The sequence below is a fragment of the Camelus ferus genome, chromosome 13 (genome assembly GCF_009834535.1).
Source record: "Camelus ferus isolate YT-003-E chromosome 13, BCGSAC_Cfer_1.0, whole genome shotgun sequence".
In the NCBI taxonomy this organism is placed as follows: domain Eukaryota; kingdom Metazoa; phylum Chordata; class Mammalia; order Artiodactyla; family Camelidae; genus Camelus; species Camelus ferus.
The window spans coordinates 16,955,121-16,980,404 of NC_045708.1; the positions used below are offsets into that span (position 1 = coordinate 16,955,121).

Here is a 25,284-nt window from a genome sequence, read left to right on the forward strand (position 1 = left end):
CCATCCATGAGTCTCTTGGGGCAGAATTCACTATAGTTTGACTCAGTACAGGTTTGAGCGCCTCTAGTGTGTAAGGCACTGTAGCAGTTTCTTCAGGGGATAAAGCAGAAATTTAAACAGCTTCTGCCTCCGAGAATATACAGTCCTGCAGTGGAGATGATACATAATTTGATGTAAGATGGAATACTAGTGCCATTAGAAACGTTCGAAAGTACCAAGGTAGCAGAGGAGAGAGGATCACAGCCAGCTAGGAAAAAAGACCTCACGGGGAGATGGCATTGTGGAAGAGCTGTGTGAGTTGGGTAGGAGTTTAGCAGGGAAGGGAAAGGAACTCCCGCCAGAGGGAACAGTATGAGCAAAAGAGCTGAATCAGGGAGTAGCAGGTGGTTCTATGTGGCTGGCACAGAGGTAAGGTGTAGCCACTCAAGAGAAGTCAGTCTGGATAGATGAGTACGGGGCATCCTGCGACCTCAAGGAGCTTGTCCTTCTGTGGCCAGTAGTCTCAGTGAAGGAGTGACAGTCAGAATTACATATTAGGAAGATCAGCCGACATCTGAGGGCAGAGGGGTGACAGGAGAGCCAGAAGGAGGGCCCGTTGGGGCTCTCGCAGGAAACCAGCCTAGAGTCACAGGAGACCTGGAAGGGGAGCACGGAGAGGGATGGTGGCTGCCAGTTTTGTACCTTTAGGGTTTGTTTTCATTTTCAAATGGCTATTTTCTTTCCCAAGTTCAGTCACAATGCAGAAATGTTGAAAGCTTTCTTCCTAGTTTTCTCATGTTTTATGAGCTCCGTATTTTCACATAATTTAATTACGTTAACTTTGTTGTTTGTTGTTGGGAGAAACCACATGTATCCCTAGGTTATCTTAAAATTCCTAAGAAACCTCACAATCTTAGCTGCTCCAACTTTTTCTTTTTTAACTATAGCCTTGGGTTTTTTTTTTTTAACTTCCCAAAGTGGGGAATTCTTGTCGGTTTTCATTTTTAAAACTATTTGAGTTTATATCTAACTGGGATTTATATTGGAAGTCATTATCAGCAGAAATTCTGGTAGGAGCTCAGTGGACTTCACATCCCATACAGTTCTTAGTCATAGTAAATTACACCGTATGAAGGCCTTGGTAATATCTGAAGCTGCAGCGTATGAAATGTTTATGTAATAAGATTGTATGTGGATCATTAATTGGGTATAAAGTGTAAGGAGAATCAAATGTTTTCTTTACATTTTTCTTCTCACTATCCGTGTCTTATTTTGCTTTAATTTCTCCTGGAGTAACCTCTTAGTGCAGGTCATCTACATATATGCAAAAAACAAAGCAACACATAAACTTTTCTGATGGATTATGGACAAAATAATCCTGACTGCAGTTAAATGCTTTATTTTCAGAAGAATTTCAGTTTTTTTCCTGACTTGATAAGGTTTTTGCCTTCATAACTTTCTGATTGCTGGCATGAGCCTTTTCCCTCTCCTGAAAGGGAGATTGGATCACACAGGTGCCACTTTAAGGTAAAGGTGAATCTTCATTTCTGATTGCTGGATTTTGGCTCTACATTTCCATCAGTGTTTCCTGAAAATTGTGCGAGGTGGGGGAGGAAAATAAAGAATATGATAAACTGTAAGAAAAATAAACTGAAGAAAAGGCTTATCTTGTAGTTTCTGTTTCTGCAGCAGCGTGGCTGTTGGTTTTGTGCCTGTGCTCAGCTAATCAGAGGCTCCATCCAGAGCGCTGCAGGTGCACTGCCTGATTTTTCTGTAACAGATTGGGATTTGTCCCAGTGTGATTTTTATTGACCTGTCATTTTTAACCAAGTTTTCCCTTTCGTAAAATAAGGAAAAATTAGACAGGGCTTCTGATTTGAACAGGAGAGGTTTTCAAAATACAGTTTAGGTTTTTATGATGGGAGAAATTGGGCTGTTTTCTTCTTTGTGCTTTAGGTCTGTGTGCCTAAGGAGACTCAATGATTGAAAGCAGTGTTCCAGACAGGACTGACTTTATAAAGAATACGGCTTTGGGGTCATAGTCTCTTCACAAAGCACTACTACCCTTTGTATGTAAAGCTATTTCTGCTGACTTACTCACCATGTGACATTTGATTTGTTTTTCTAATGACAAGGTTTGAGGTATATTAAGACATCTCTACTTGCTCTCCTGGTCCTGCTCTTTGATCAGTGACACTTGGCATCTGATACAGTTCCCAGAGCAGTATAACATCTGTTAAATGTTTGTTGAATGAATGGATTCTATAAAGTAGTTATAGAGAATTAGTGATACAGAGCTGTGGTGAAGAAACAAACTTAAGAACTGAGTGAGGTTAAGTAGTACATAGGAGATTTAATCTGAAATTACGATTTTAGATGCACTGGCCCAGATTCTTCAGTGGTCTGTAAAATTATATGCATGATGTACATCTTTCTATCAGGCATTTGGTTTCTATGCCCTCCATTTAAAGAACAGAAAATGTTGCTTAAGAAAAGTAAATGATAGTTGGAGGTTAACTGAAATAAACTGATTATCTGGTCTTCAGACTTAAATCAATTGTCAGGTGTTCTGATACAGTCTTCAGTCCAGAAATAAATCCTTTAAGGAAAGTAATTTTTTTTTAAATTTGGGAAGTGAAAGAGGAATTCAAAGGAAGAAATTTCTGTTATAGTGAACTGCATTTTTAATAATGCCTGGAACATAGTAAGGTTTCAGTAAATATTTGTTTGATTGACTCTGTAATGCCATTCTGGACAAGAATTAGTAAATATTTGGTTACCTTCAAGGCTAGATTAAATACTGGAGAATCACAGAAATTTAGAGCTAGAAAAATCCTAGTCAAGTCTCTTTTGTACAGTAGGCTCAGAGCAAGTGAGCTTGCTCTAGAACCCGTTTTTCACTTCTACGTTGAAAACTACAAAACATTGCTGAAAGAAACTACAGAAGGCACAAATAAATGGAAAGACATTCATATCCATGGACTGGAAGACTTAATGTTAAGATACCAATACTGCCAAAAGTGATCTACAGATTCAGTGCAGTCCCTATCACAATCCTGTGATGTTTCCTGCAGAAATAGAAAAGCCATCCTAAAATTCATGGAATCTCAGGAGACCCCAAATAGCCAAAATAGTCTTGAAAAAGAACAAAGTTAGAGGACTCATACTTTGATTTCAAAACTTAGTACAAAGCTATAGTAATCAAAGCAGTGTGGTACTTATATGTCTATTGTATCACAATTTAAAAAAACAGGGTGGTACTGGCATAAAGATAGACCTGTTTGCCAGTGGAACAGAGCAGAGTCCAGAAATGAATTCTTGCATATGTGTGGTCAAATGATATTCAACAAGAGTTCCAAGACCATTCAATGGGGAAAGGACAGTCTTTTCAACAAATAATGTTGGGAAAACTGGATATCCACATTAAAAAGCATGAATTTGGACCCTTACTTAATGCCATATACAAAAATTATTCAAAATGGAACAAAGTCCTAAATGTAAGAGCTTAATTTCTTGGATATGACACTAAAAGCACAGGCAACAATAGAAAAAAATAGATAAATTGGACTTCACAAGTTAGAAACGTATGTCATCGGAATGTATCCATAAAAGTGCAAAGGCAACCTACAGAATGGGGGAAAATATTTTCAAATCATATATCTGGTAAGGAATTAATATCCAGAATATATAATGAAGCCTTAAAACTCAACAACAACAACAAATAGCGAAAACAGGTAGTAATGCAGGTCTTTTTTTAAAAGAAAGTGGCATAAAGTACAAAGTGGCATAAAGCAAACTTTCAAAAAGTGGGAGATGCCTGTATTGGCATTTCTTCTGTTTCAACCTAATACTTTGTGTTTTTATATGTACTATTTCAGAATTTCTCTCTATTTGCAGTTAACATGATTGTCTATTTTAAAGAGGAATCTACATAAAAACTGTTAGAACTAACAAGTGAGTTAGGAAGGCTGTAGGGTATGGTGTCAGTATACAGTGTCAGCTGTATGTCTATACACTAGCAGTAAACATTTGGAAATTGAAATTTAAAAACAGAACCATTTACAGTAGCACCATGAAATGCTTATGAGCCTTGCTGTTCATTAAATATGTGATGAATAAAAAACTGGGAAGATTATTTGCAGGGTCAGGGTACCAATGCTACCCAACGTTTATGTTGAACCCTCATAAATTAATTTTAATAACCATGTCTTTCCTATTTCTTTTTTCCTAATCTGATTACATTTCAGTTCTTGTAAGTTTTATAGATCATATTATATTGGGATAGCACAACATAACATATGTGTGTGTGTGCGTATGTGTGTGTGTATAAATTTAAAAGTAAGTGAATAAATAAAATATGTTGGCAATGCATATCGAAATACTTTTACTGGTTTGGGTGTACAAAGAACTTTTTTTCCTAAACCATTTGAAGAGTAAGTTGCCACGGAGTGGGTATAGCTCAGTGGTAGAGTGTGTGCTTAGCATGCAGGAGGTCCTGAGTTCAATCCCCAGTACCTCCATAAAAAAATAAAATAAAATAAAATATTTAAAGAGAAATAAAAAAATATTTTTTAAAAAGACTAAGTTGCCAGCAATGGTGGTCAACCCCCCTCCAATATTTTAATATATATTTTCTACAAACAGGGCATCTTCCAGGAGAAAAGGCAAAATTCAGGAAACTAACACTGACACATTACATCCTTCTAATCCTCCGGCCCCATTCAAGTTGGCCAGTGGTTCCAATAATGTCCTTTATAGCGAAAAAAAAGAGAGAGAGAGGGAGAGAGAAAGTCCATCCCCTTATCACATGGTGCCTTCAGATGTCAGGTCTCTTTAGTCTCTTTCAGTCAGAAACAGTTCACAGTCCTCCCCGCCTTTCAGAGTGCTCACACTCTTGAGGACTGCAGGCTGGTTATTTTGAAGCATGTCTCTGGGTTTGGGTTTGTCTGGTGTTTCCTCAGGATCAGGTTCAGTTTGTGCATCTCTGGCAGGAACATCACAGATGTGATGCCGTTCTCTTCTCACATCCATTTTTAATTTGTCCCATTACTGAGGAAACTCACCTTGAGCTCTTAAGGTGGTGTCCCCCAGGTTTCTCCACTGTCAAGGTGTTTTCTCCTTATAATGAGTACGTGCTTTGTGGGAGGTACTTTGGAGCTCTAAATATCCTGTTTCCCCATCAAGTTTTAAACATTTACTCCTATCAGTAAGATATGTGGTTTCCTATGTTACCCAGTGGTTATAATCTATTACGGTCATGATTCTGTGCTCACTTCTATCCCAGGTTTGGCCATTGGTTGCCCCTTCAAGGTGGCCTCTGTGTCTTTTTGACGGGTGCCCATCACACTTTGAGTATCTCTTTAAACTTTCTAGCACAGTAGAATATTCCAGAATTATCTTGTACTCTCCCTGCCCCAGCTCTGGAATCAGCCGTTCCTCCAGGGAGCCCCGATGCCTTTCAGTGGGGAACAGTAATATTTAGGAACCGGGAGAGGAGTTTGCTGTCTGTGCCCAGTGCTCTTGGAGTCTCACGGTGCCCAGGCTTCTCGCATGGAGCCAGGAACTATGTAGATATGTACATATGTTTGCATACATACCTGTGTTTAGACTTACACTTCCAACTCCAGTCCAACACTAAAGAATTGTTTCTAGTTTTCTCCCTTGTCAAATTTGTAACTTCTCTCACAGTGAGAAAACTAGCTTCCATATGTACTTGTTCAATCCCTCCCTCTGTATCAACTTAAATTGAATCACGACGCACCCCCTTTCCCCTGTGGACACCCTCCTTACCCTCCTGTGTGCTCCAGCATCCTGTGTCCGGTCCCACCCTGCACTCAGATCCCCCCCCCCCGACTAAAGTCCTCTTCACCCCACCTGGGTTCTGATACCCACACGGGCGCCTTTCTTACCTGCTTCAGGACCCAGTGTCCTGTGCTGGGCCGCCCTCCTACGGATGCATCCCTGGGGCTCTAGTACCCCAGGCTGGACTGCCTTCCTGCATAGATCCCCTCCTCAGCCTTCTCATACCATCAGCCTGCCCGTCTGCTGGGGTACCCCCATCCTGCCCTGCTCTGGGCAGTCTTCCCACACTGCCACCCTGCTTGCTCCACTGAGCTTCAGCACCCTGTGCTGGGCTGTCTCTGCGTGGGCACAGTGTCCTCATCCATGTCAGGCTCTTGCATCCCATGCCGGGCCAGCCTCCCTTCCTGGTGTCTGCCTCTTTTAACCCACCTGGGCTCTGACACCCTACTCCAGGCCACTGCAGCTCCCTGCCGCCCATCAGTGAGGACACACCTGCCTTACTTGGCCTCACCTAGAGGCTTCTGGACTGAATGTTCAGGAAGAGGAACGATGCCTTCTTCTTTTAAAGGAACAAATCATACACTTCCTTCCCAGACTTGTTTCAAGTTTACATGGCATTAACAAGATGGATCCCTAACTTGAAAAATCACCTTCATCCTCTAATCTCCATGAAGAAAACACCACGGAAAGAAATGAACATTCACCCTGGAATAAATCACACAATGAGCATTTGTTCCTTGTTTTAGCCTCAGCATCTAAGATAGCACCTGGCCTTACTGAATGAGTGAGTGAGTAGGTGAACAGTGAGAAAGAATTTACCCCAACACGTTCACATTAAGATCTAGATGGAGACCAAAGAAATGAAACACAACTCCAACTGCTAGTCTCTGAGCACATGGACAAGCCGAGAACGACACATCTTTTTGGTCTTTGTGTGTAACTGACCATAGTGAAGAAGGATCATGTCTTGCTCCTCTGTTTTCACACGGGTTGTGATAACTTCACATCAGCTGTTACCATTTGTTTTAAGTGGCTTTTCATTCTTGCATGAATACGTGCATAGTAAGCAACTTCAGGGCCATCACCAAACAGTTGATTTTTAAGAAATGGAAAACAAAACGATAAAGTTAATAGGCAAGAATAAAAGCCACTGACATGAAAACAGTGTATTTTTTAAGTATGTACAATTCCACTATGGCTACAATTAAAAAAAAAAATGCTTGCTATCCTCTCCCTCAATTCAAGTCCAAGGTTGTAGCAGAGTAACAATACTGTGTCATAACAGAGCAGTGTCTGTCCTCTGCTTCAAAGGCTCAGGGTCAAAGATCAAGTTCTGAAGAATCCTGGGAAGGTGGACACTGATTCTGTGAATTAGTGGTGCCCGGTATCACCCATTGCTCCTGCATCTCCTGGGAGGGCATGTCTCCTAGGTGACTCCTCCATGGGCTTGATGCATCTGAATTAAACTAAAGGACTGTTGGGAAAGGCAGGTTCTGATTTTCCCCTGGCGACCTCCATAGTCCCTGCTGTCTGCTTCACGCCGCATCATCACGGCACATTTACCTCCTTCCAGGGGAGTCCACATCATGCAGCAGAGCAGCTGCTTTTGTGACCACAGAATGGCAAGTGGACTGTTGCAAAAGCTCTACCTATTTCTGATAACAATAGTAATACTCCCAACATCTAGTCTTAAGAGCTTTAAGTGTTCCTTCTTTCTATCAGCAATAACCCAATAAGGTGAGTTCTATCATTATCCTCATTTGATGGATAAGGAAACTATAGGCACAATGGTAGTGAGTAACTTGCCCAAGGTCACACAGCTGTATAATAGATTGCCAGGAGTCAAACCCAGGCAGTCGAGCTCCAGAGTTCTGCACTTGATAAGTGGCTGGTAAAAACCATAAGACCTGGCTGAAGTTATCCATGCAGGTTGTGGATTCCTCCTCAGGCCTTCCTTTTGTGGTCCACGTTTGAAGAAGTGAGCCGTCTGTTACTGGAGGCAGAAAGGCGCATTTTATCCATCCTAAGGCCAATAAGCAGAGAGCTTCTGGTCCTCAGGAATGGATAGCGTGTACTTATGTCCCCCTCTCAGATTCAGAGGTGGGTTTGGTACTTGGTCATCAAAGCCAGTGCTCGGTCACCGAAGTCCCAGGAGAGATACCACCATGTTGATGATGTTGAGTCTGGGCCATCGGAGCATCTGCAGGCTGACACATGCTGTTCTCCCCACTCCAACAGAAGCCTGAGGCTAGATGTGAAATTCAACCTGAACCTGGACTTCCCTGCTCTTTCCTGCTCTTTCATGGGCAGGGAGAACAAGAAAGAGGAAGTGAAGATTCAGGTGGATGTCCTGGAGAGAGGAGTCCTCACGCAGCTGGTGTAGGTATCTGACCCACTTTGACAACTGAAGCCTGAGTACTTGGAATAACAGTCTGGCAGCTGAACCTGTTTTCCTTGTTCCTGGAGAAATTCACATGGTTTTTTAGGGAAAGAATTGACTTGTGTTTTTCCTTACCAGTGATGTTTTAGATCAAAACTGTATGTTTGCGCCCAGGTGCTTGGATGGGTTTGAAGTGTTTCATGGGCTGTTTTGAGCCTTTGATGAGATAATTGCCCTGTAATCTGACTGCCTTTTCAAGATGCCCATCAACAAGAAAGTAGCTCAGTGGGGTGGCGAGAGGACACGCTGGGCAGGAGACGGAATTCTCTGCTTCACCATTTGTCCTGTCTCCCTGCTTCTGTTCCATCTGCTCTTTCCTCCAGGGGGCCTTGTAATCTGCTGCTCTGTCTTCTCTGCTTTTTTAGTAAACAACTAAACAACCTTTAGGCTAAAAAGAAAAAAGACACAAGCCATTGCTGCTGCAGAGGGATGGCCAACAGCTGGGACCTCATTAGAAGTTCTCATAGTTATGGTTTTGAAGATTGTGCCTCTTTAGTAGATGTCACCCAGAAAAGTCCCCTGAAAAGTGCTTTGTTCATTGATGGGCTGTGGGGCTTGAGTATCATTGATTGAGTGCAGTAAGTACCTTTGTCACTTGAAAATAGTGTATGTGAGTGTGGCGGGGAGGTGTGTGTAAAGACTTCCCGTAGAGACCCTGAGTCCTGCCTAATCAGCTTAACTGTTAATGTGATTGGTGGGAGCTGTGGTTATGGCGCTCATTCCCCTCCTGAAGGGCCAGGCTGTGTTTTCTAGGGCTTTTGAGGTGAGCAATTAGGCACTAAACTGCTTGAAAAATGATGTCTGCATTGTGTGCACAGCTTCTATGCGAACACAATCAGAGTCTTTTCCAGTGTAGCCATGGGGGAAAAGGGAGAACCAACGGCCTTGCCTCTGATATCGGTGAAATTGTAGCCACTGGACTCTGGAGAGATGGGATGTTCTATCTCAGATTTAAGAAACATAGAAGGTGAAGATCTCTTGCCTTAGGGCTCCAAAGATAATTTGACTGCTGAACGGACAGAAACATCACTTCTCTCATCAGTGAAATTGTTCCTTCTCCAGCTTAATGTACAGAAATGATGGGTGCCTCAGGACTCTGGGGTCCCAGGCAAAGGATGCAGCAAAATCATTTTCGTAGTTTGTTCCTGGGTGAAATTGGTAAACCTCGCCTTCTCTGCTTCGGGCTGCGGATCAGAGAGTGGAGCAGCCGTAGTTCTGGAAAGGTCAGGAAATATGCACTTGGTTGCCATCCTCATCCTGGAACCCTACCTTCCCATCAGACCTCCACTTTTATCCCTCAGTGATTTTCGTATGCCTGTTGCCCAGCTACAAATTACTCTTCTTGAGTTCTCAAGGCAGTTGTGAACTGTTATCCTTTCATACTCTAGGTGCCAGGCATTCGTAGTCATTTTTACTGCTAACTTATTTGCATGGGTGATTTCAGCTTGCGAAGGCAGCTCAGGTCTACATCGTGTGGAACACTTACATAACAGGAAAAGCCTTGGCTTTTAGGCCAAATTAGTTATGTTATTCCTGTAGATATTATACTGCCAGAGGGGACTACCAGGTGACCACCGGAAAAGTAGAGTGGTCATTGATGACTTTGGTTTTATGAGGTCCACATGTGCAGCTGTCACCCTTTTAACAGGGTGATGTCACTTTTATATCATCAGAGAATTCAGAAACTTACCAACGTGAATTATTTGTAGAACAATTTAAGGAGAAAAAATGATGATTTGGTTTCTGAATGAGTTAATATTTGTCACAAGTCATTTGTCGCAAGTCATTTTCAGCCCATGTTCATGGATTAAGTCCTTTCCTCCTGTGTGCAGTCTTCTAAATCCCTTTTGTGCTAATGCAAGGTTGGCAGGAGCAGCCTCAGGAATCCACGTGTTGGTATCTGTGGATGTATGAAGGGCAGAGCTGCTAGCTAAGGCTTCTATCTTTTTCTTCAAATAGGAAACAGCTGTGATTTTGCCCCCACATTAATTTTTCATGTTTTCTACCTACCTCATGGCTCGAAGTCACATATTTCATAAACCATGTTTATGCCACATCAAGGGGAGACTGCATGGGAAGGAGCTAACAAAACTTAGAAAAAGTCTCATCAACTCTTGCATGGCTTCATTTCTTAAATAATTCTTAATCATTTCACAGATGTTGGGATTTAGAGAGAGAGACCCATATAACTCAAGGCGATCATCTGCGTGTTATATTCATTTACACTATTCTAGAGTGATTTAAAAAATGTTTTGAAACAAAATAGGAAGAAGGATGTGATTATCAAGTAGCTATGTAGTTTGCAAGATAGCTTGTGTTACTGTTACTATGAAAAATTCATTGTTGTGAGGAATTAGGAATAAATACACGGTCCTTTTACCTTGGACAGGAAACTGTTTAATGTACAGAATTACAAAATACTAATATTTCATAAACCATACTTAACTAGTTTTTCCTTAGTTTCCATTTCCATTGTATTCAGTGTTGATGTTTTTAACTAGCTCATGTGGGAATTTTAATATTTACTTAGTATACAAAATGTGTTTAAAGTAAGCGTCTACTAAGAATTAAATGAAATGTGATTTGACAGAATCTCAATTCTGACTTTTTAAAAAGTGACAAAGCTAGCCATTCTTTGAAATAGATGCTGAGAAAACTATGAAATGCTCCCAGGAGTATTAATAATTATTAGTATTTAATATACTTACATGTTCATATTTCTTTTTAGGAACTGATGTGCTATTTAAAAATCTTTATATATGATATTTTATTTGTCCATATTTCTTTAATATGTGGAAATAATATAGAAAATAATAGGACTGAGCTTAAAGTTCACCTCTCTTTTTAACATTTGAAATCCAGCACTTAGGACGTGGTCTGGTATGCCGTTGATTGTTTAATATATTTTTTAAATGAATGAACAAAAATACTAATATAATTTTTAGGATTTACACCTCCTGAATAATAAGAGATATTTGAACACTAGGAGAATAAATATTAATGCACATGTCATTTTATATTTTATCAAATTGGAGAAATATTGCAAAGTGGTAGGTAATGTCAAGAGAAGATAATAAATGAAAGAATGTATGATTTTCACTTCACTTTCAACAGGTAATTGAAAGATCTTCACATAGACCAAAAAGCTGATGAATAGGTTCCTTTTACTGCATCACCATTGGCAAGCCTAGGGAGTATTTCTAAGGGTACTGAGAATTTTCTTAGGTATGTTTTGTTAGACTTCACTTATGAAACTACTGCATAAAGTGACTGGTAAAGAATATTTAATGTTGCTATTCTCCTGATAATTGAAGTTTTTTCACTATCCCAATTTATTAGCAAATGAGAAAAGAACCATTTTTTTTTCTCAGCCACTTAGAATCACTCAAATATTGTTCTGCCTCTTTCCTGCTCTATTCCATCTCAAATACTTAGGGAATGTGTATATCTAATTTTGCTTTTTGCCAAAAAATGCTATTTTTGTGGAATCACACACTTTCAAATAAACCTTGAGAAAAAGATGTTACTGTTTTGTCTTCATAAGAGAGAAACTGTGGCTGTAAGATACTATGCTTCTTGGAAGAAGGTGCTAAATGCATATTAGTGTCTTTTGTAGAAATTCCACTCAGAAAAAGAAAAAAAAAAATCAATGAAAAGATGGCAAAAAAATGAGATAAAATGAACATAGAAAACCAGAGATAGTAGATAAATTACGATGTTAAATGTCCAAAAATATCAGTAATAATAACTGAACCAATTCCTCCACTTAAAAGACAATGATTGTCAAACTGGATTTATTTACATGCACATCCTTTAAGGAGGTATGTTTAAAACATAAGGACATAAAGGCTGAAGTAAATGATGAGAATTGAGTTCTGTGTAATAGGTAGTTGACCCTTGAACAACACAGGTTTGAACTGCACGGGTCCACTTAGGCATGGATCTTCTCCAGGACACACTTACTAAGGTGCTACCCGATCCCCGTGGTTGGTTGACTCTGCGTGTGGAACCGTGGATAGGAAGGGCCCCTGTAAGGTTATGTGTGGATTTTGGGCTGGTAAGGGTTGGTGCCCCCGTCTCCCATGTTGTTTAACTGTATAGCCAAAAGAAAGCTAGACCAGCTGTACTAATATCAGACAAAACACTTTAAGGCAAAAGACATCCCCAGAGAGATAAAGAGGGCTACTTGCTACCTAATGATTAAAAATTCAGTTCACAAGGAAGGGAAAATAATTCTAAACTTGTATGCAGACAATAGCATGACATAACCTTAAAACTGATGAAGCAAAAATGAGCAAATTAGAAGGAAAAATAAATCCACCTAATAGTGGGAAATTTTTACAGACCTCTCTTGGTAATCAGTAGTTCAAACAGACCCCCTACCAAAAAAATCAGTATATAGGATTTCTAAATAACACGAGTTAATATACTGGACATCTTTACAATACTGTACCCAACAGCTCCAGAAATACATTTCTAGCACACATAGAAGATTTCTGAAAATTGATGACATATTAAATCAAAAGCGGGTCTCAGAAATATTGAAGGAATATTATCACAATGGATGACCTCCTCTGATCATACTGAAAATAAATTAGATGTTAAAAAGATAACAAAAACTCCCATCTATTTGGAATTTAGGAAACATCTAAACAATTCATGAGACAAGAAATCATAATGGAATTTAGACTAAAGTATCTAGAATCGAATGGCAATGAAAATAATGTCTATTAAAATTTGTGGAGATGGCTAAAATAATACTTAGAAATGTATATTCTTTATATGCTTATAATAAAAAGGAGAAAAGTTGAAAAATGAATAGACTAAGCATCCATCTTAAGGTGAAAGAAAAAGAAAAACTCAAGAAGAAAGAGCCGAAATTAATGAAATAGGGAGTAAATACAGAGGGAGCGAGCCAACGGTGTCAGAAAGGTGATTTCCTGAGGGTAAAGGGTTCTCTCCACTTATTTGGATCTTTAATTTCTTTCAACTATGTTTTATAGTTTTCAGCACACGGGGGAAAGGACAGTCATTTCAACAATGGGTGCTGGAACAAAGGGATAGCCATGTCGGGGGAAAATGAACTCCAATACTTGTCTCACATACAAAAGTTAACTTGAAGTGGATCATAGACCTCAGTTTAATAACTAAGCTATAAAACATCTACAAGAAACATAGGAGAAAATCTTAGTGACCTTGGTGATGGCAGAGATTTCCTAGATGTGATACAGAAAGAACAAAGTGTTTTTTTAAGTCAACAAATTGGATTTCATCATATTTTTTTAAACTTGCTTTTTAAAAGACACTTCCAAAATAAAAAAGCAAAGGCAACATTTGAAAGACACAGATTTGGCAAAGGACATATCTAGAATACATAAAAGAACTCTTACACAACTTAAGAAGATAACCCAAGTTAAAAGTGGGAAAAGACTTGAATAGACACTCTACCCAAGAATTTATAGACATAGCAAATAAACTTATGAAAAGATGCTCAGTATCAGTAGTCGCTAGGGAAATGTAAATTAAAACTTCAGTGAGATAATACTGTACACCCACTAGAATGGCTGAAGTTAAAAAGACTGGCCATACCAAGTGTTAGTGAGAGGGCAGAGGGGCAGAGCTCTGGAACTCTCGTACACTGTTGGCATAAATGTAAAATGGTACAACCACTTTGAAAAACAGCTTAGTAGTTGCTGAAAAGTTGATCATATACCTGTCATACAGTTCAGCCGTTCCACTCTTAGGTATTTCCCCAAAATCATGTATCCACCCAAAACCTGTACTTGAATGTTCCTGGCAGCCTTATTTGTAATGGTTCAAAACTAGAAACTACCCAGATGTCCGTCAACAGGTAAATGGGCAAACATCCTTACAGTAGAATTCTACTGGACCAAGAAAGAAAACAATGATATGGACCTCAAAGTGATTGTGCTCAGTGAAAGAGCCTGGACCCCTCCCCACCCCCCACCAAAAGTAAATTTATATAAAATGCTAAAAAAATACAGTCTAATCTAGAGTGATAGAAAAAAAGATAGCGGTTACTGACAAGGGTGTGGGGCACCTCATACACATCTGTTCTATGTTGAATAAAGACTTGGTGTTTTAAAAAAAAAAACAAAAAAAAAAAAAAAGGAAAGACTTGAACATGAAAAAACCCCATAAAACTTTGAGAAGGTAGTCTGGGAGAACATCGTGATCTCAGAGTGGAGAAGGATTTAAGACAGAAAACAAGAGGAAAAAGTGGATACATTTAGTAATGTTCAAATTTATAACTTAAATTTCTCCAAAAAAAAAAAAAAACCCACCACTGTGAAAAGAACGGGGGAGAAAAATACTTATGGCACAATAATTGACAAAGCATTAGTATCTCTGTAGAACTCCCATGACTGAAAAAAGGTAACCCAATAGATAAATGGGCAAAAGATCCGAGCAGGTGTATCATATCAAGAGGAGTCCCAAATGGCCAATAAACATGAAAAGAGGTTTAACCTCCTAATTGAGACAAATGTGAATTATAATCAATATTAGAGCCCACTTCACATTCCCTACTTCATACTGATAAAAATTTAAAGGTCTCTATCAAATGTTGGCATAGATATGAAGCAACCAGAACACATATTCACTCTTAGAAAGTAAATTGGTACAAACATTTGGGAATCTGTTTGTCGTCATCTACTAATGTTAAAGATGTGCCCGTGCTGAGTCCCAGGAATTCCACTTGTAGTTTGTACACCAGAGAAACTCATGCATGTGGGTACCAAGAATGTTCATAGCAGCACTGTAGTAGCAAAAACCTGGAGGCAGTCCAGATTCCAGCAGCAGTAGAGGAATTGTGGTATGGCTCTCCAAGGGAATGCTATACAGTCGTGCAAAAGATGACTCAAGTTACAGCAGCAAGGAAGACTCTTAAGGACAAAATGTAAGGGAAAATATTAGGAACAAAATGCAAGTTATAGAAGAATACATACAACATGGTTAACTCTTTAAGTATACATATAAAATGTTGTAAAACTATAAAGAAAAGCAGGGGAAAGATAATTCCAGAAAATGGTTACTTTTAAGCAGCGAAGAAGTAGGATGGAGATAAAAACTCTGGCTCACTGAGGACTTCAAAACCATAGTCTTGTTCTTGTTGTATAATTGGGCGTGTTTGTATCGTTTTTATATTTTATATTTATTGATTTTACAACTGGAGTCTATACAATAGTTACTAAAGTTAAAATAAGTGTAAATTGTAGAAGTTAGCATATGACTAATAGCATACCTGCTCTCATATACCTGCAAGAAAAGAGTGATTTTTGGGGAGGAGGTGGGAATCAAATCATAATGAGTTCTACCCCATCACTTAGGTTTGATGATTTAAATTTCCTCTTGGTTAAAGTTTTTCTCCACCCTCCCACCCCATTTTCTCTGCCCTGCTGCCCCTCAATTTATAGGAGAGATTTGAAGCACTTTTCACCATCTATGATGACCAAGTTACATTTCAGTTGTTTAAAAGCTTCAGAAGAGTCAGAATAAATTTCAGCAAACCTGAGGCAGCAGCACGTGCTCGAATAGAACTCCATGAAACAGACTTCAACGGGAGGAAGCTTAAGCTGTATTTTGCACAGGTACTTCATTGCAAAGGACAGTGTTCTCCAGACTTGTTTTTCTCCATCCAGAAATACTGTCAGTTCACCATTTTCTCTGTTATTATATCCGAGGTTTTTGAAATGAGCAATCCAAATCAGCAGGTCATGTAACAATATTTTTTTCTTTATTTTACAGATATATACTTTTATTTATTTGTTTATTAAGCATATTTACTCTCTTAACTTGTTTTGCTTAGACTAACAGTTGAAGGAATTCTCTTTTCTGGCAGCTTTTCTCAACTGGGGTTGAGAGGGTTAAGCCCTAACACTTTAGGGTCAGTGAGTTAACTTTTCTGCACATCTAGAATGACACTTGTGACATGACATCCTTGGGAGAAGTGAAAAAGTAGTCTCTGCAGTCATTTCCATGCTCTGTGACTCACACGAGGCACCCACTGAAAATGGCTCCCAGCCCAAGGGGTGAGCAGGGATTCGGCATAGCCCTGTGCATCTTAGACTTTGGAATTGCAGAGCATCCTGCAGGTTACCAAGAATTGGCCATACTTAACTGTTCTAATCCTACACTGATAGGACTCTGAGAAACCAATTTTTTCTTGGAAGAATTAGTGAAATAAATAGACCATGTGTTAAGTGCACTGTTTTATTTTCAACAAAGCACTTTTTCCCTTGGTCTTAGCTTTCAAAGTGGAAAAAAAAAAAAAAACAATTTTAAGGGGTTTGTTGTCTCACTCCAAATGAAAACCTATGTTTGGACATTTCTTGATGGAGATGATGGAGACAGTATAACCTAATCTCTTCCAAAATTGGGATTCAGTGCTTATTACCACTCTTGGTCATTCATCTAGTCATCAGGTTGTTTTTCTATTCAGCTAATATTTATTTAGCACCTAATGCTCTGTGCTGGCCACTGAGTGTTCAAAGATGAATCAGACAGAACCAGACCCAGTCACTGGGAGATACAGACTTTTTTTAAATTGAAATATAGTTGGTTTACAGTGTTGTGTGAGTTTCTGATATATAGCATAGTGATGAGGTATACATTTATATCTGTTCTTTTTCAGGGGAGATGTAGACTATTAAAGAGAAATTTTTAAATTTTTAATTTTCTCCAAAGAGATGTTATAGTTAATGTAAAGATAAAAATGAAAAAATAGCCCAGTCATAAATTTGAAGTGCCTCCTTCCCTGCAGGTACAGATGTCCAGTGAAACACGGGACAAGTCATATCTACTGCCACCCCAGCCTGTCAAACAGTTCCTCATCTCCCCCCCAGCATCTCCTCCCGTGGGATGGAAGCAGGGGGAAGACGCGATGCCTGTTATAAATTACGATTTACTCTGTGCTGTTTCCAAATTGGGACCAGGTAACAAACTTCTGTCCTTCCTGTTTTTTTTTCCAAGAAACTTTTGTAGTAAAGACCTCATTCAGCAGTTTGTGTTCTAGCCAACAGATGATAACATGAGTGGCTTGGAGGACAAAGTCAGGCAAACCTGAGTTCAAATTCTAGCATTTGCTAACTTTGTGATCTTGAGCAAGTTACTTAGCTTCAGTTTTCTGAGCCTCTGTTTTCTCATCTGAAATAGGGACCATAATAGCTACTTTTCCACATGGTTATAAGGATGAAATGATATATGTAATAATCAGAGTGCAGTTTTTACTGCTACAAATTCTAGTACGTAACAGATCATTAGTGAATATTAGTTGCCGTCAAAATTGTAGACAGACAACTTGTACGTTGAATAGTATTGCAAGGAATTGGTAGTGATACCACATCATCCCTTCCAGATTCTTCTCTTGTATTTATTTTTTATTTCTTCTGTTCCTTCCCTTTAATTTCTCTAACTCCCTCATCCCTTTAAACTAATACAAGAAATCAGTGCATTGTTCGTTCACACTAGTTGTCCACCTAAAATAATGTTATGTTTTTTATAGGGGGTACGAAAGGCATTTTGAAGGGAAGTGGCCAGTGGTTTTTTAGATATCAGAGCTGTATCTTGGATCTCTGAGGTCCTTGGAACTTTACAGGTGTTTCCCACGGGAAAACTGGAACCCATTATGAAGTTAAGCAGATACGCTTGTGTTGTTCATAGAACAGCAATTAGCATTTATACTTTAACTTCCAAGACCTCAACACTTCACTAGATAATTTCTTGAAATGCCAAAACTTTATAGGAACCTTAAAGCGTCAAATCTCTAATGCCAAAACAAGATAAAGTACCCTGACATAGGATTTAAGGATTGAAAAACCAATGATCAGCTATTAAAATGTGTGTAGAACCAGAAGTTTCAAGGGACAAAACTCTTCCTTCTCTGTTTATCTCCACAGGAGAGAAATACGAACTTCACGCAGGCACTGAGTCCACACCGAGCGTGGTGGTTCATGTCTGTGAAAGTGAAACTGAAGAGGAAGAAGAAACAAAAAACCCCAAACAGAAAATCACGCAGACACGGCGCCCCGAACCTCCAGCCACCACGCTGAGCGAGCCCCAGACCTTCGACTGTGCACTGTGAGGCCTTGATTGTGGGGCGAGGAGCTGCCAGTGCCAGCACGGGGTGGGCTTGGATGGGGGACCCCTGCCAACCGCTCACCATCTCGGCAAGGCGAGGAGGGAGCAGGATGTCCACACTGTGGACGGGGTAGTACAGAGAAGCAGCCGATTTTGCCTGTTCAAAATTATAACTGACTGTTCTGAACAGCACTTTAAATTAAGGGATTAGCCCCCAACACTGGCAACATGTTGATCATTTTTAAACAGTAGCAGATTAGGGAAATGGCTACCCGCAGTTCGTTTCCCTGACTCGGTATAGCATCGTACCCAAAATGAAAACCATATTCCTGGAGTGCAGTACCATTTTCATTTGAGTGATCTAGCGTGGGTGTTTTTGTTATAGTATATTGGCTTCCACTTAATCTACTGGCCAAAGGTTAATTGCTGTTCAGTACACATGGAGGGTTTTGCACGAAAAGAAACCTGAAGTGTAGAATAATTTACAGAAGATCATTTTTCTCAAGTGGTTTTTTTTCTTTAGCTTTGGGAAAGAAATGCCAGATTCACTTTGACTGTCAGAACCGAGTGGCCCCAACGTGTGCACACTCCTCTCGTCCCTGTACTGTCACTGGCAGAGGAAAGGGATGCGCCGTCCCTCCTCAAGCTGCAGCTTTGGAAGCTTGACTGACTATGACCTCTGGCGGCCACCGCGCCCTGCCATTTGTGACCATGTCCTGGCCGGTAGCGTTCGACTGTCTCCAACCACCAGTTGAGGTTTTTTCTGTTATACCTATTTGTGTGTTGTCATTCACAGACTATACATTAGACAAGGTAATAGTAAGATTTTCTGAAGACCATTTTTAAATTGTCCACTTAAATCTTTTTCAGTTGGCTTTGAAAGAAAAGCCACACACCTTTTTTTTCTATGAATTAGGGAGAGATGGGGCAGAAGAAGATGGTTTCGTTAGTCAGACTTTTCTTTCTGGTGTAACTTTTTTACCCTGGCCTCCCATTGTCATTTTCCGTTAAAACAGAATTGTTTCCTGCTGGTGTTTCGGTGTATCCTTGAACCTGCTGAAGTAGAAGCAGGCATCTTATTAACTCTTTGTGATCCATTCAGACTTCAAAGTCCCTTTCGTAGAAAAGTGTTGTAACTAAGAATGCTTTGCTTTGGGTTAGGTGGCTCTGTTGATTCTCTGCACACTCTGAGGTTTTCTTTGTGTGGCAAGAGTCTGGAGCTCCCTGGGGTATTCGTGAAGGGACATGTGAGTTTGGACTAACACACCAATGTGGCTGCCACTACAAAGGAAGGAAAATGCAGAAATTCAGGCCATGTGCTGTCTGTATGTTTTTGGTAACATGTTTCTGTGATTTAGATGTTCTTATTGTGGTAGAATTTATTTCTGATGTCTTAACTTTATTGCAAAAAAAAAATCTATATTTTCCTTCCCCTCAAGTACTCTGAGATGATCAACTCTTCTATTTGTAGATACCCACCACTGCTAAGCCTCAATGTAAATTCAGTTGAAATTTGTGATTCCAAAAGCAGTTTATTAAATTCATCATTTGACAGTTTAACTGGCAGTCACTTATTAAATTTACTTTGCAGTTCTAAATTCAGCCTTTTGCCAATTTTTAATCTTATCTGGGTGCACTACCTTATCACTGCAGAATGGACCCTGTAAGTCAGGAAATGTGTGTATTTTCAACATTTGGAAGGGTTTGAATCGCCTTTTAGGTCATATTTTACCTTTGAAGTAATTTATTCATTGTCATTTTCTAAGTGATCAAAAGTCATGATATTTTATTATTTGGCTTGGCTTTCATGCTCTACCTTCCAGTTAAAGAATACTCTATCCCTAACTAAAACTTTCTTCTAAAGTCAAGTAATGCCAATTACCTGAATTTTTCTTTTTTTTTTTTTTTGAGTGTTGAGTAAATTGAAGAAAGATTTAAACCAAAATTAAATATATATTAAATAATATATATTTTATGTAATATGTAATTATTTAATATATATTAAACTTTTCTGAGTGGAGAACATTAATATTTTCATTTTTTCTAGTATAGTACTTCCATAAGGTAAACTCTGTAAAAAACAACTAAATGCCCATTAACTTTTTAACATTGTGAAATCAACCACATGTTATGGTCTCTGTCCTTTTTTGGTTATTTTGTATCCAGTTCACATATCCATCTTGTGAGAGGTGAGTCTCATCCATCTTTTTTTTCAAGTTCCTTTTAATAATTTTATCTGCATTTTTTTCTTCTTTGAAATCAAGTCATTGCTTAGATTTAACTGATACTACAGTAGCCATGTTTTCTATAGAAATCATAACATCCTCTCAGGAATCAATTTATTGAGACAGTTATGAGGAAAGAAGATGATGTTTTTGGTTAGGAAAAAACATTTGTGAAGGGTAAGAAAACCAAAGCACTTAATAAGGATAGTTGATGGAACCTGTGGCGCATTGGCTCTCATGTTCTTGCTTCTTTCAACTCACTCACCTGACGAAACCAGAAGTTAATCCATTTAGTACTTGTGGGAGCATCTGCTAGTTTAAGATGCTAAGAGGCAGAAACGGTAAGAGCAGTTCTCTTACCTGAGAGCGCTGAAAATCAGGTGGAAAGCAAACGAGTCGTTTCACATTCTGCTCCTTCAAAATGGTGTACACTAAAACCTGTCAATAACGAAGAACCAAGTAAAAGCTCCTGGGAACTTTCAAGTTCAACGCAAAGGTTTAAATATGCTTTGTGGTTGATGGGGTGTTTGAATTAAAGAGCTGCAGGAGTTAGAGTCGGGCTCAGCACCTTCGTTCTTACAGTTGTTTGTGTTTCCCATTCACATTAAAATTCCATCTTTTAAGAATGTTGTGATCTAAAGTGGGAAGACTTGATTTCTCAGAATCTCAGCTACAAAGCTGCAGGTGACTTTGGAAACCGTATAGTTGTGTTACTCGGACTAGAAAACAGGAGATGAGACTTGCTGCAAAGTCCATGGAAAGGCAGCCCCGGTTCTAGAATTGGCATTCATTCCCAACTCGCAGGCTAGGGCTTTCTCTACTTTTTCTTGCATTAGCCTCTTAAAGACACTCAGAGACAGTGAACCCCAGCCACAAGAAGACAAAAACAAAAAAGGAGAAAGTTATTTTTCTCCTGTTGGGATACAATGAATAAGATAAATCTTATCTGATGAAGTCAGTGACTTAGCAGTTTTAATGAATGAATTTGATGTTCCATGTTTTGTGTTTTTGTTGTCACTGTACCATTGGGTTTGGAATCCTTTTAAATAATGTTATGTTGATAGGCAGCAGCTGCGCTGACATTTAATCCAATGTGAGTTTGGAGTGGAGTGACACTCTCACTCACTGCTTGTAAACTGGAGTCCTGTTAAATATTGAAGCCTGACCGTGCTTCATATTTTTGCATAGACTCTTTTACAGACCGTGGCTTTATTTTTTAAAGGGAAAATTTCAAGCATAATTAAGCAATGGAAAATGTCCAAAATTCTTTGGTGCGTCAGGTTCACTGTCTGCTGGCACCCTTTCTTTTCTACACAGTTGTGTACTTCATCCCTGTCCTGCAGGTGAGCGTGCTCAGTCTTTCCCTTCTTTGCACATTTGCAGTTATATATTCCAGTGTGAAAGGAAATAAATTACTTACAATAAGTGTGACAATAAAAAGAAACGAAAGACTTGGCAAAATTGTTGCCTCCTAGCTGAGGAGGTAAGTCCACATTGTAGAACCTCACCTTTTAAAAAGTTAAATAAATTTAAAGAATAAGATTTATGAACCTTGTCCAACAATTTGATAAATACATGTTTTTTAAACTTTTGTTGGAGTGGAGTCACACAGAACCTCTTCATTTAAATGCTGTTATTTTTTAAATCATGAATTGGGAGAATGGTAATAATTTGGAGAGTGTTGTTATTACCAAATATACAGTCAACAGAGCAACTGAAATTTGCAACAAATCCTAGGTTCACTAACTAAAAAAATTATGAAAATGGTCAAGTATAAAATAGTAGTTTCTGGCCATGGCTAAGAAGAACTAACTAACCTTAGGTTGAGTCAGTGTCTCTGTCCATTTAAATGAAAGTTTAAAGACTTTTCACTTGACTAGCCATGCGATCTATCTTGTAAACCTACATTTCCTCTTGAAACAAAACCATGTTCTTCAGGCTCTTGGAACTCCCTTGGAGAGAGGCTGAAAGTCCATCCTTGTTGTGAGGGAAGACTTATATCTATGCAGCGAATGTGTGTTTTTCTGTATTGTTGTCTATTTAGTCCCCAATCCCTCTCCTTCACGTTGGGGACTGAGGAGGGAGGGGCAAAGGTGGCTGATCTCATCGGTGTGCTGTTCGTCCCACTGCTTCTCCGCCCAGGGGGCCCCAGTGCTTTCGTGTCTGCTGCACTGTGCGTATTCTCCAAGTTTAAGGAAAGTTTCTCCATCATTTCACTTCTGTCTTATTGAACCCAGGGGTTGAACTTACTGTTTTATCTGAACATGTTTGTGATCTTATGCTGCATTCTGGGGGCACATTACTTTCCTGGTACTATAAACTGTAGTGGGTATTATTGTACTTCAGAAAGCTCGTCAGTGCTTCCCGTCTGTGAATTCCACGTTTCACTGTGCTTCAAGTGGTGATTCATAGTTTGTAGCCCTTGGTTATTTGTCAGCTTTGGCTCTTCCATATTTTGGGGACATTTAAACATTCCTTGTCCTATCGTGGTGACAAAAGCAGAATGTCATTTTGGGGGGAATCTGTGATTAATTGTAACAAGTTTTGTTTTTAAAGCTAATAAAGTTTAGTGTTTTGGTTTTTTTTTTAATCAATCCTTTGAATTGAGTTCTTTGTGTGTAGTATTTTCAATAAGTATCACTTATGTGTAGGTAATAACACAAAAAAGGCAGACAAGTGAAATACTGTTTGTTCCCAGTTGAACATCAGTGCTGTTTGTACCAGAGTTAAAGGTGGTGACTCATTGCCAGCTGTGGAAATAACCACTCTGGTTTGTGTTCCTCACCAAGAAAACTGTTTGCCGCCGTTTGCTCCTCAGTTAAAAATGAATTATTCTTATTAAAGGTTTATTTTCTGTCTTGGTTTAAAAAAAAAACCCAATCAAAGTTTTGAAGCTAGAAATGACTGTGGAAGTTATCTAGTGCTGCACTGACTTTATATATATATATATATATATATATATATATATATATATATATATATATATATATATACATACATACACCCACTGAACTCTGCTCTTTGTTCAAATAAAATCATATGTAAAGCCCAGTGTAAAACAGATTACCCCCCCTCAAAAAAAAAGACAAACAGAGCTGCTCCTTTTGAAGGAGACAGAGGGTGGGGAGAGACCCAAAGGCCCCTCCGGCCCCTGTGAGAGCTCCCAAAACAGTCCAGAACACACAGATCTAGTTCAGTGGCCTCCACGCCCCGCCCTCACAGCCCCTACTCACATCCCTACAAGTAAACGGCCCAAGAGGCCTTGCCAGATTCCCACATCTGGATGGTAGCCCACCTGGGACTAAAATCTTAAGTTTCTTGCCTCTGTTCCCAGGTCCTTTTTGCCACACCCTCCTACTCTGTTAAACTAAAATCATTGATTTTTCAGGAAAAAACATGTTAGGATTCAAAGATTCTTAAAATTGTGTTTTTGTTTATTTCTTTGTTTTAATAGAACTCAGAGTCGCTGTGGACATTGCAGTTTTCACAGATGTGCTTCAAGCTGTGTTCTGGGGGGCGGCCTCCAGGTGGAGCTGAGCCTCCAGTTGCCTTCACTCTGCTTCTATCTGTTGTGCACAACGGTCTTAGAATAGGATTTCACTGGTGCTAAGGAGTCCTTGGCTAAAACGGCAAGTTGAAAAACTGCTGCAAATAACCTAAAGATAAAGCATTGTTTTAATACAGAAGAGAAAGTACAATAATAAAGGTTTAAGTAATTTACCTCATAAAAATAGACTGACTTAAAAGTTAAATTCAACAATAAATGTATCATCACCAAGAAACATGCTAGAATAGATCTGAGGAGTGAGAAGTAACCCACTCTGCCTTCATTGAACGCATCAAAATATACTTCTAATCTAGAAGGAAAAAAGATTTAAATTCTTAAGCTTATAGGAAAGATCACAAATCTTGCCAAACTTCCCCTTGTCTTGAGGCACAGAAGGTATAAATATGAGTAATTTGTAGATTAGGCATTTAAATCGAGTGTCTCAAAATTTGTTATTTGGGAAATGTTTGTGGTCTGAAATATTTGGAAAAGTTAAACAGTTTCTATGTTGCAATGCTTCTAGGAACTTTTAAATTTGCACATTCTGAATCTCCAAGAGGATATGCTGTATTTATCAAGTTTAATAAACTATGGAACCCTTTTTACCCAGAAATGTTTCATTGCACTGGTACTCGAAGAATATTTAGAGAAACATTCTACTAAAATCCTGACTTTAGCCGTAATCAGTTAAAGGATAGGTTTGCAAATTAAAATGTCTTTATTAATTTCTCTAAGCAAGAGTATTTTTAGATTGGGGCATCAGAAAGAGCCTGCCTGGTTTAATGAATGGGAAAACCAAGTTAATGAAACTATTGGAATCTCTAAGAAGGTACAGCAAAGTTGCCAAATATAGTAATTACTTAGAAAAATAGGTAGTGTTTCCTTCCACTATCAATGGCCAAACTGTAAGCAATAAGGTACCATTCATAATTGCAACAAAACATCTGTGGAAGCAAACCTTCAAACTCTAATAAGAATATGGGTAATTATCATAAGTATATGCTCTTAAATGGGGTAACAATATTTTAAGAATGTCAGATTTTCTGCCCATTAATCTATAAATTTAATGAAATCTCTGTCAAAATGCCAGCCATATTTTTTATGATAAACTCATTAAACTTATTCTAAAACTTTTTTGGGAGAATAAAGAAAGAAATAGTTAAGATGACCTTAAAAAGAAAAAAGTTGAAGAC

At 38.9% G+C, this 25,284-nt stretch overlaps 1 protein-coding gene across 9 annotated transcripts in view; it reads left to right on the forward strand.

Moving 5' to 3' along the window:
• RCAN3 (RCAN family member 3) overlaps positions 1-24,668 on the forward strand; it is a 32,960-nt gene extending 8,292 nt beyond the window's left edge. For 3 of the 9 annotated variants that reach the window (XM_032495487.1, XM_032495486.1, XM_032495489.1), the window contains 5 exons: positions 8,020-8,160; positions 15,658-15,831; positions 17,004-17,175; positions 18,139-18,319; positions 23,999-24,667. In XM_032495487.1, the coding sequence (XP_032351378.1) occupies positions 8,020-8,160; positions 15,658-15,831; positions 17,004-17,175; positions 18,139-18,319; positions 23,999-24,137 (807 nt within the window). In that variant the 3' untranslated portion in view covers positions 24,138-24,667. Of the gene's footprint in view, positions 1-8,019; positions 8,161-15,657; positions 15,832-17,003; positions 17,176-18,138; positions 23,139-23,998 lie in introns of those variants that run through there. The other 6 variants (XM_032495488.1, XM_032495490.1, XM_032495491.1 and 3 more) reach the window with 5 other exon arrangements.
• The last annotated feature ends 616 nt before the right edge of the window (positions 24,669-25,284 follow it).